The sequence below is a fragment of the Bidens hawaiensis genome, unplaced genomic scaffold (assembly GCF_021521415.1).
Source record: "Bidens hawaiensis isolate Kalapana, Puna unplaced genomic scaffold, B.hawaiensis_p1.1 tig00038978_1, whole genome shotgun sequence".
Taxonomy (NCBI): domain Eukaryota; kingdom Viridiplantae; phylum Streptophyta; class Magnoliopsida; order Asterales; family Asteraceae; genus Bidens; species Bidens hawaiensis.
The window spans coordinates 13,909-25,908 of record NW_027496837.1 but is presented as its reverse complement, the minus strand read 5'-3'; the positions used below and the strand labels follow the sequence as shown (position 1 = coordinate 25,908).

Sequence of the window (12,000 nt, the reverse complement as noted above, 5' to 3'; positions counted from 1 at the left end):
GGATCTTGTCGAACCATGCCGACAAATCCTTCCCGTTCGTCTCAATGTTAAAGAAATGTCTCAAGTAAACACAGTTCTGATGGACGGTGGTAGCGGAAAGCGCGTTCCAAGAAATCAAATCGTGCCTTGCAGAACTTCCCACGCTTAGCGACTGCGCCTGCGCCAAAGGAACCAGTAACAATGTATTTGGCCGCATTCGATAGAGCAGTTGGCGCAGTGCTGCTTGTAGATAGAGGCAACGTTTAATCGCCTATATACTACGTTAAGAGACACAGAGATAAGATATTCCACCTTAGAAAAACTGGTCCTTCATTGGTTCAAGCAGCATGACGCCTTCGGAGATGTTTCCAAGGATAACCGATCAATTTTCTCACCAATTACCGGTTACAAAACGTACTTTGTAAGCCCGACCTCTCGGGCAGACTAGCCAAATGGGCTATTGAATTGGGAGAACAAGCAATATTATACAAGCCAAGGCTCGCAATCAAAGGGCAAGTCCTTGTAGACTTCATTGTTGAGGTACCTGTGGCGTGGGAAACACAGTGCCAAATGAAATTGGAACCTCCCTCAGATTAACAGAAAGAACACGTTTGGCAATTATACACAGACGGCGTGTCAAATGACGAAGGATCGGGTGCAAGGCAGAAGCTGATAGACCCAGAAGGCTATGAGTTTACATACGTTGTTCGCCTCAACTTCAAAAGTACAAATAACAATGTGAAATACGAAACGCTCTTGGCGGGTCTCTGAATAGAAAAAAAGTTGGGGGCCATGCACCTAGAAGCCCACATGGATTCAATGCTGGTGGCGAATCAAATTGAGAGTGCATATGAAGCAAAAGATGACAAAATGGCTTCATACCTTGCGCAAGCAAAAGTGCTAATGCAAAACTTCACAAGATGCAAAGTGAAACATATAAAACGAAGTGAAAACAAACAGGTAGATGCGCTTAGCGAATTGGCTTTAGTAAGCTTTGACCACTTGGCAAAGGATATCCGAGTAGAGGTCCTTAATAATCCGTCGGTCCTCGCCAGAGAAGTATGTATCATTTCTACAAGCACCACCAGTTGGATGACACCAATCATCAACTTCTTATCCTTGAGCGCAATGCCGGATAACAAGGACGAAGCCAAAAAGATACTCCACAAAGCACTGAATTATCAAATGAAGGAAGGAATTATGTATATGCGATCTTACCTAGGACCACTTCTCTGGTGTGTAAACCCGCAAGATGCAAATTATTTACTACGAGAACTTCATAAAGGCCTTTGCGGGATCCACACAGGTCCAAGAATGGTGGTTGCAAAGATTATGAATGCGGGATACTACTGGCCAGACATGCACGTGGATTCGGAAAAGCAAATAATAAATTGTAACGCATGCCAACGATATGCGCCAAACACCTTGCGGCCAAAAAACATGATGATACCAGTTACTTAAGCATGGCCATTCCAGAAATGAGCCATCGATATCACAGGTCCATTCCTAGAAGCACTTGGGAGGGTGAATTTCCTAATAGTCACCATAGATTACTTCACCAAGTAGGTTGAGGCAAAACCTTTAGCAACCATCAATGCCGCTAGTGTCAAAAAATTGATTTGGGAATGCCTCTTCGGTTTACCAATGAACATAGTCAGTGATAACGAAACACAATTTGCGGACCAGCGCATCAAAGCCTGGCTTTCAGAATTAAACATAAGCCAGACGTTCATTTCCGTAGCAGATCCGCAGGGAAACAGAGAAGTCGAACGCACTAATCGTAGCATCATCAACGGTATTAAGTGGAGAATTGATGGCTACAGGTCAGGGTGCGTGGACCAGGTCGCACACATACTTTGAACCATCCGCACGCAAAAGAATACATGTAACGCGGAAACACCGTTTAGCCTAACTTATGGCACTTAAGCGATGATCCCAGCGGAAATAGGCTTATCCTCACCTAGAGTCTTGGCAGTGGATGAAGACAATGACAATAAAAGGCGCATAGACTTAATGCTTCTGGAAGAAAGACTAGAATTAGCTGCAGTGCGAGCAAAATTACAAACGCCAACTTCAGAAGTATTAATATAGAAGAGTCAAAATTTGTTAGTTCAATGCAGGAGATTACGTCCTTTGTGACAACGAGGCATCAAGAGCGCATGCGCCAAGAAATTCATCGCCAACTTGGGAGGGGCCTTATCAAATAGAAAAGGTCATAGGCAAAGGCGCATATGCGCTGATTCAATTCGATGGCTCGCCAGTCCCAAGAACTTGGAACACGGCCCAGCTACGAAGGTATTATATGTAAATCAATTTCATTACCGTGTAAAAGCGGGCCAAGGACCATGTCAAATTAATGAAAACGATACTCTGCGATTGACAAATTTTGATTAGAAAAGACATTGTAAATAACACAAGACATATATTTACAAAAAAATTCTTTATTAATGCAAAGATATATTTACAAAAAGCGGATACCAACATCCAGTAAAAAAAAGTACAAGGATTTACAAAATTCCTATACATATATACAAACTAATCCAAGCGAGGAGAAGCCTCATTATCTACTATGTCTTCTCCTTTTTCCTTCACTGGATTTTGCTGCGCTGCAACATCATCGCCTACCGCAGAAGAAGGACCCGCCTGGGATGGCTCCAACGGCTCCTTCAGCTTTGGCACGCCACCCTCCTCCTTGGTGTAGCGTGATAACAGAAAAGATAGGAAACGAAAATGCATCGTATTCGGCCTCAGTAGCTTCATACTCCGTTTCCACATCAATGCCATGAAGCGCATAGGTTTCAAGAGGAATATGGTCTTGAAAATGTATCAATGCCTCCTGAAATCCCGCCTTGTGCCACAGCTGATGCGCAGCCGTCACAAGCCGCCCAACGCTCTTAGTCATTACATCATCCATTATTATGCGATGGGCAACCTACAAAGAAAAAACATACGTTAGTGGCAACGCAATAGAAAATACATTAAAGGAGGAAGTAAAAGACATATCTTGCGGATGGCCTGCTTTAATAGCCAATCACGGTCACCGGAAACGATAGCACACTGAGCAGTTATTGACTCAATAGTCTACTCGCGAGTGGAAATCGTGTCGGCCAACTTGCCCGCATCCGCCTTCCTAGCCGTTGCTTCAGCTTCCAGTTCTTCAACTCGCTTACGCAAGTTGGCGTTCTCTTGCTCATGCTTGGCAATATTTTGGCAATAGTTACCCAAATGTAAACTTTTATCCTTTTATATGCCCACCCTCAAATCTTAAGGACTAAATTGCATGTATTATTATTATTATTATTATTATTATTATTATCCTAAATACCCGTTAACCAAGAATCCGACCCAAACCCACACCCGTATTACAAACCCGATCAATAATTGTGAAGTCTTGGACCATAATTCTCGTACCCAATTTGGAAATTGTGACATTCGTGACAAAACGAGGTATACTATATTCACTACGTAGCAAGTAAACGATAAATCGGTTAATTCGTAGTGCTTAAACGAGTAACCGACCGATACTAATTATGACCCGTATACATACTGAGGGGTCATATACGAGTTATATATATATTATAGAGGCTAACATATTGATATTTAGGCCCCAGTACGTTTAAAACTCTTTAAACGAAAAAGGTTTCGTTTATCGATACGCTATAAGCTTAAACGCAATCGTTAATATCAAAACGAGCATTGTAGCATCCGTTAAGCCGAAAAAGATTTATAAAACACTTATATGACATGTTCTAAGCAATCCGTGAAAATATTTTGGAATTTTACAACGAGTCAGTACGTTTTTCTTATTTTACAAAACTAGGCTGAAAAACACTCGTTTTCGCGCTGGTTTTCGCACTCGAACTAGTTTTCTTGCGAAAATCCAAACCCAAACTAAATTTTGGACCGACTTTTATGCGTGACACAAAAACCGAGGTACCATTGGGCCAAAAAGAGGCCCAATGGGCCCTTGTTATTTGCGTCCGCTAGAAAGGGAAATTGGCCCCCTTTGTATAACTTGTTATATAAGCTAGAAATTAAAGTTATAAACTATACCAAACACATCCTAGAAGCCTCTCACCTGTGTTCTTCATGTTCCAGCCAAGGTTTGAGGTAAATCATTCAATTTTCATTGATTTCATTCATGATTAACATAGTTTAACCATGAAAAATTAATCCTTGATTAGTTTTAAACATGTTTAACCATCCAAAAACCATAAAAATCAAGTAAAACCATTTTTTGGTGTTAAACATGTTTACAAACCAGGAACATATACTTTTTTGGTCAAAAACGCGGATTAGAACATGAATACAACGTTTTTACGGTTAGAAAGTTCGGTTTGAACCCAAAACCGAAACCCTAATTATCAAGGTTGTCACATGGATGATTTATGCTTGGTTTGGTGTTATATGATATGTAGATACACTGAGTTTTCAACCCGAGACCCGGAGAGTCGTTTAAGCTAGCAAAACTCATCGAAAACCGACAAGGTAAACCCGTAACACTCGTTTAAGGGCTGTTTAGTATTAGGTTGTGACGTGCTTTTTTTTAGCTTGTGAAAATTTTCTGGGACATTATGGATCATATAAATGAGTCCCTGTTCAAATTTGGTAATTTTTCGATAAACGGAGAATATTTGGTGAATTTATTTTCGTTTATGAGCGTTTATTTGGGAAAAATAGCTAAACATATTGAAAAATTATGAAACTTGTTTTTGGAGTTTAATATGTGATGGTAAGATCACTGGTTAAGTTTGGGGATCATTGGAAATTCCTAAGTATGGTTTGTGCAATTATGGTTTAACCGAATTTTAACAGCCAAAAAACGCACAAAAAGGCATTTTGTCAAAAGAGTTAGGTTCTGGAAATTTTGCAGGGGCTATGTAATAACATTGAGGCCATTTTTAAAAATTATTGGATTTTTCGGAGGTCGTTTGATATAAACGGGCCATTTATTACACGATTATAACCTATTAAATGAATTTTTATAAGTAAATAATTAATCATAAAATTTCTGTAAATATTTTTATAAAATTCTCCATGTCTTAATGTATTTTTAGAAAAATTTACATAATTTATATATAAGTACATATTTAGTTATGATTAATCAAAGATTTAAATTATAATTATTTTAACGAAACCGGCAGTTTTGTATTTAACGGACTGACTGGTATGTCAAAATGTCAAAAGTGGTCAAATATCATATTTTGAATGAAACTGATAAAAACGAACTTTTTACGAGAATTCCGGACAATTCGGGTGGATTGTACGCGTTTTGTATAATCAAACCCGTGTGAAAACGGAAACGAACCCTGCGATCAAACTAGATACCAAAACCTTAAAATTCTTTCATAAATCAAATCATTTTATTAATCAATATATTTACTTATGTTTATGTGATCTTACCTAATCCCGAAACGCATAAACGATCAACTTGGCTAGGCTCGGGAAACGGTGAAACTGAGCCAAATCTGATTTTAAGTATTTCACAGTATACAACGTCACAATGTAAGACTAGGGTCATGTTCTGGGCCTAACAGCTATACCCAGATTATCTATACAGCCCGATTTGGTTTAAACACTGTACTAGTATTAACAGTACGATACCGTTTACAGGAATCAGGCTATTGCGAGGCACCTGACTTATTGATACATAATTTCCGTGCGAACTACGATAAGGTGAGTTTCACGACCCCCACTTTCTAAACTGTTTTACGAACTTTTGGGGGTGAAAAGCATGTTTACATATACTTATATACTTGAAAACGTGTGATGATGTGGATTATCTAAGTACTAACACTTGACAAGTCCCCACAAATACAAGTGATTAACTTCGTGCCGGTGACGTGTGGATAGTACTATCGGTTTGACAAACCCAACTGACAGAGCCGGTGGGGTATGCCGGAACATGTTAACCCAGTTGCACATTGTCATTTAAACTTAATACATACTGCTATGTGGTGTTTGACATAGTACATACTTGGGGCAAAGTGGCTGTTAAATGCCAACGGGAGTGCATGGGCAGGGGTGGCCATTTGTTTTAGCTCGTTTCGGTTTCACTTGTGGCTTAGTATAATACATCATACACATACATGTATACATACACACTGTAAACTTTACGAACTCGTATACTGATTTCATTGATACTCGTGAAACTTAAAACTCACCAACTAGACGTAGTTGACCCGTTTTAACATGTTTTCAGGTAAAGCGAAAGTGGAATGAATTGCTTACATGCTTGGTGTTAGAAGGAGAGTTGAATAGCTGTGAATAGACGCAGACATATAATATTAAATAAAAAGCTCGTAAACCGGTTATGTGATTCTCATCTAGTTTGTAAACATAGTACCAACCCATGTAATATGATGTAAATTAGTTGTTGAATTTCTTTATAAACAATGTTGTTGATACCAGTGTTATCTTTTACATTCCCGTATTACGTTTCCGCAACTACCTAGTCGGGGTGTGAAAGAAATTGAATCAAATATTGTGTTAATCTTGCTTATTTCGGCCTGCATTATTATGGTTAATTGATCAAAACATTATTCGTTCCTAAATATACATCAGCCAACATAAAATTGGACTTGTAGGACAAGCTAAAGGTGTTTATAACTCAATTAAACTTGCAGACGTGTTCCTCAATCCATGGTCGTCCTTAACCCTTAAACCAATTGAATTTTCATCAACGTTTGATAGTCTGTTCATCATTGTTAATCGTCGGTCCTGTTCTTTCTTAATTAACCCTCGTTTAAATGTCGATTAAGGTAATGTAATATATCGTTGTGGTCGTCCGTTAACCCTCTTCAATAACCCCTAGATCAATAAGATTAACCATAGCGGATTAAGCCAATTGATCTTGCAAGGGTTCTTAGGGTTTTCTGGTTATATATTTTATTTCTGATTTCAGAACGCGTGTTAGACACCAGCCTGGTTATCTGGTGCACTTTGTTTGTGTCATATGGGCGACTAGGGGCGCGAGTTTGAACCCCCCCCCCCCCCCCCGGCGCCCATGTTTTGTTTTTTTTTTAATTTAATCCTATATATTATAATACATTAAATCAATAAAACTATACTGTAGATTTTATAAATTAATTGGTATTTTATAAAGACCGACATATTAATTTTTTGTTTTACCGAACCTTGATTAAAACCATATATATTAGTTATAAATAAAATTTTGAATATATATACTTAATTGATTAAACTAATTTTTATATCTTGAGTATGTATTTAAATGACTTAAATTAACTTTTTATACTTAAATATTATAAATAGGTATTTTATATATAATAATTTTATTTACAATATTAAATATATTAATTAAAATATATTATAAGTTCTATAAAAATAATAAAGATTTTAACAAATCTAAGTAACATATATTTATCTTAATAATAATAATTAATCGTCTAGATCCCGACTGTTTACCAAATTCTTTAATTATTTATATTTATTATTTCTGCATTCAATTTCTCTATTAGGCTTTATCGACAAAACGTTAATTGCCGCCTACATTCTTATTTTTATCTTACTAATCATGTTTACTCATCTAGTAAGGTGAGTATCTCACTCCCTTTCTTTTTACTTATTTTTAACCGTTTTGGCGACATACGCGTTCGTGGATATTTTATTATTATTTAATACTTCAACTTCTAAATGTTACGTCATGTGTTTAACAATTTATGCCTAACGTGTTATAAGCTTATATGATTTACTTGAATACATTTCGGAGAGGTTCAACATATTATCAGACTAGTATGATCATACGTCGGTCGTGATAGTCATCGTTCAGTTCATCTGGCATCGATCTTACCGAAAACATTATTTACTTGCTCATTGGTTAAATTGCTTTTCTCACTTGACACTGTTTTCTCTTTTATATTATTATTATAGTTGTCTTTAATCTGGTGTTTTACTCACTCAACCTAGTGCTAACAAAATTATTGTATTTTTAATGTATATGCAGGTTATTGTGTGATATGAAATATCAAGTTTGTTTGAAGACACTTAGGATTGCAAGCTAGAGAGAAGAAACAAGAACTTAAATTTTATTTTGTCTTTATTTATTATATTGATTGACTATGTATTGTGGTATTTTAAAATTGTTGGGTTATTTAATTTGATATAATAGATATTATAATTTTAATTATTGCATGATAGTACCTTGAGAGCTGTGAGCAATCAGATCATGCCCGGCCCGCCTTCCAAGAGGCCTCCTCACCACTCTTCACAGCAAGTTCCATCTCTCTCGTGGAGGCAACAACATAAATCTTTTCGGCATGCAGAACTCGATTATAACGAACGAGCTCTGCCAAACTAGAGAGACCTCGGACGGTGCCGTATATGGCGTCAGACACCAAACCGTCGTGAGGTTGGAACTTTCGAGCAACACGTTCCCTAGGTGGAAATGCATGCTCCAAAAATTCATAACAAAAGACCCGCAATTTTGGCGCCACGGGTAATGTTCCACTTAGGATGATAAGCCTGATACGCTTCGATGGAATCGCGGGGGTTTATATTTACATTCCCCGTAATACAGCCGGCACCACTACTGCAGCTACCGTTAAGGTCAAAAATTTGCCGCTCACGTCCACCCCAATTTGGAATGGGGGCAGTTGAACGGCCTCATCACCGTCAAGGACAAAATCCTTGGGCGGCGAAGTCTCCTTACACTTCAAGTAGTCAACAAACGAATCAGGCCAGATGTCCCGCTCTCTGACTGCCCAAACGAAACCTCAGGGAACTTGTCCAAGGTTTACTGCATAGGTTCAAAGACCTCAGGGGAACAACTAAGTCCGCAGTCACGGGCACCGAATGCACAATGGTTTCGGCCTCAGACGTGCCAACCACACCCATCATCATCAACAAAGTCACCGATTGAAGAATAGGCAACGCCTCAGGCGAGTCGCTAACACTCGTCATCATAGGCAAACAAACAACTTTCGCGCTAGCCGCCAAAGATACATAGGCTGACGCTAGGGGTGTTCAAAAAAATCCGAATCCGAATCTAAAATATCCAAAAATCCGAATCCGAAATCCAAAAATTCGGATATCCGAAAGTTCGAATATCCGAATTTTCGGATTCGGATTCGGATAGTGATTCTGAAAATTTTCGAATATTTCAGATAACCGAATCCGAAAACTTAAATTTATTTTTTTAAATATTGTTAATTATATATAAAAAATCCTAATCCATTTCATTGTATACGTCCATATTCAAAACACTTTTGCTGTTAAAAGCACCCAGACCTACGCAACCCCAATTAATACTTTAGATCGTCGTGACCTCGAGATTGAACCTGTCATTCTTCAAACGCCACCGCAGCTCCCCGGTGGCAGTGGACAATGAAAGCCACTGTGGCGGTTAATTGGATGATTGAATTCTGCCATATCTCGACTCTAAAAACCGATTGGTTGGGTGCCTCAGACCAAATCGGACATACGATATTAACTTCAGACAAATTCAGACTAATGTGATTGAATTTCGACACTATGTAATTCTATTTATAGATTGGTTATAGATTTTTTTTAATTTATTTTTAGAATTTCGGATATCCGAATCACTATCCGATCGGATATCCGAAGTTTCGGAAATCCGAACTTCGGATATCCAAGATTTCATATTCAGATAGTGAAATCCACTTTCTGAAAGGACTTGATATCCGAAGTTAGGATATCCGAAACTTCGGATATCCTGTTTTGAACACCCCTAGCTGACGCCGCGGCTTCAGTTTGTCCCTTCTTCTCCGCAGACGCGTTTCGCGCTTCGGTAAAAACAAACAAGAATTAAGGAAGAGAATTGGAAAACAACCAAAGGGTCTTAGTTTCACAAACGAAAGGGTCTTAGTTCAATCTCGAAGTCACGATCATCTGAAGCCTTAATTGGGGTTACGTAGGTCTAGGTGGTTTTGACAGCAAAGTCTCATTCTTCAAACGTCGTTGCAGCTCGCCGGTGGCGGTGGACGAATGAAAGCCACCATGGTGGTTAATTGGATGATTGAATGCCGCCATATCTCGACTTTAAAAACCGATTGGTTGTGTGCTTTAGACCAAATCGGACATACAATATTAACTTCAGACAAATGAATATCTGATGTGCTTGAATTCCGACACTATGTAGTTCTATTTACATATTGGTCATAAATTTTATTTTTTTATTTTTAGAGTTTCGGATAACCGAATCACTATCCGATCGAATATCCGAACTTCTGATATCCAAAATTTCGGATTCGTATTAGTGAAATCCACTATCCGAAATGACCGGATATCCGAAACATCGGATATCCAGTTTTGAACACCCCTAGTTGACGTCTCATCTTCAGTTTTTCCGTTCTTCTCCGGAGACGTGTTTCGCGCTTCGGTAAAAACAAACAAGAATTAAGGAAGAGAATTGGAAAACAACCAAAGGGTCTTAGTTTCACAAACCAAAGGGTCTTAGTTCAATCTCTAGGTCACGATGATATGAAGCATTAATTGGGGTTACGTAGGTCTGGGTGGTTTTGACAGCAAAAGTGTCATTCTTCAAACGTCGTCACAGCTCGCCGGTGGCGGTGGACAAATGACAGCCGCCGTGGTGGTTAATTGGATGATTGAATACCGCCATATCTCGATTTTAAAAACCGATTGGTCGTGTGCTTCAGACCAAATCTGACATACGATATTAACTTCAGACAAATTCATATCTGATGTGCTTGAGTTCCGACACTATGTAGTTCTATTTACAGATTGGTTATCGAAGATTCGGATATCCGAATCACTATTCGATCGGATATCCGAAGTTTCGGATATCCGAACTTCGGATATCCAAAATTTCAGATTTGGATTCGGATAGTGAAATCCATTATCTGAAATGACCAGATATCCGAAACTTCGGATATCCCGTTTTGAACACACCTAGCTGACGCCGCAGCTTCAGTTGTCCCTTCTTCTCCGCAGACGCGTTTCACGCTTCTGTAAAAACAAACAAGAGTTGGAGAATTGGAAAACAACCAAAGGGTCTTAGTTTCACAAATCCACCAAGTCGGGGCTTCTTGAATAGAGGAACTTCGTCCTCTTCCTTGTCATCATCCACCGCCGTGAACCCCGCGCGGTGTGGGACAGTGAACGCTCCAGCGCTCATGGCGTAACCAACCAAGAAACCATGGGACACCATGGTATCCACAACAGTTCCAAGTTGAAGGACTGAAGGCAACACAAAACCTTCAGTAACCTAGCTGCTAGCGGTTGGGAGTAAACGTTTGTCCGCAATAGTCCCAGACTTATCCAAAAATGCCTCCGACAACACGATAGGCGGCCCAAATGGCAATTCGGAGATGACGATGTCATCATCATCATCCTCCGCAAGGAGCCTCTTCTTAGTGTCCTTAGAAGAGGCAGTTTTCTTCCCGCCGCCACCCTGTGGCTCATTCCCGTCTAATTTAGGAAGGCGCACAATATGAGATCGTTTACCTGCAACAAGTTAAACATGTGCATCAGTATGTTACAAAGTTCAAGTAACAGAAACTTAATGGTAATAGCTTACCCTCTCTCATGTTACAAAGCTGGGAGGTGGTAGCGGCCGAGGTGGCAGTGTTTGGTTCATCGGAAGGGGAAAAACAAAGTTATGAGCTGTCCTAGTTAGGATTGCCTCCTCCCGAGGACCTAGCTCTCGATGGTTGCGGATCTTCGTACCCTTGGGCGAAGGTTGCAACAGTAGCAACGGGTCATATACCTCTACAATGTAATGATAATTATTAAATATATACATACATATATATATATATATATATATAATATACAAGGATAACTGCTAATCACCTTGACCACCATTTTTGATGAAAGGCACCATCAGGGGATTACCCAATATGAGATTCATCCAAAACAAAACTAGCGCACCGGATACGGACGGAGCGGAGAAAGGATAGCCTTCAAAATATTATATCAGTCCGCACCAGAATACGGAACTGGTTTGGGTACCAGAAGCTCTTTGCCCTGAGCAAAGTGCATCACATGAGGAATCACGCACTCGGTAAGTAAAAAGAAGAT

At 39.2% G+C, this 12,000-nt stretch overlaps 1 protein-coding gene across 1 annotated transcript; it reads left to right on the top strand.

The window, feature by feature from the left end:
• The first annotated feature begins 789 nt into the window (after window positions 1-789).
• Window positions 790-1,440, top strand: LOC143590729 (uncharacterized). Its single transcript, XM_077071122.1, has one exon. It carries the CDS (start codon window positions 790-792, stop codon window positions 1,438-1,440), a length of 651 nt encoding a protein of 216 aa, XP_076927237.1.
• The last annotated feature ends 10,560 nt before the right edge of the window (window positions 1,441-12,000 follow it).

What these genes read in the sequence shown, in the direction of transcription:
- LOC143590729 (XM_077071122.1), top strand. Translation starts at nt 790, where the DNA reads ATGGATTCAATGCTGGTGGCGAATCAAATTGAGAGTGCATATGAAGCA.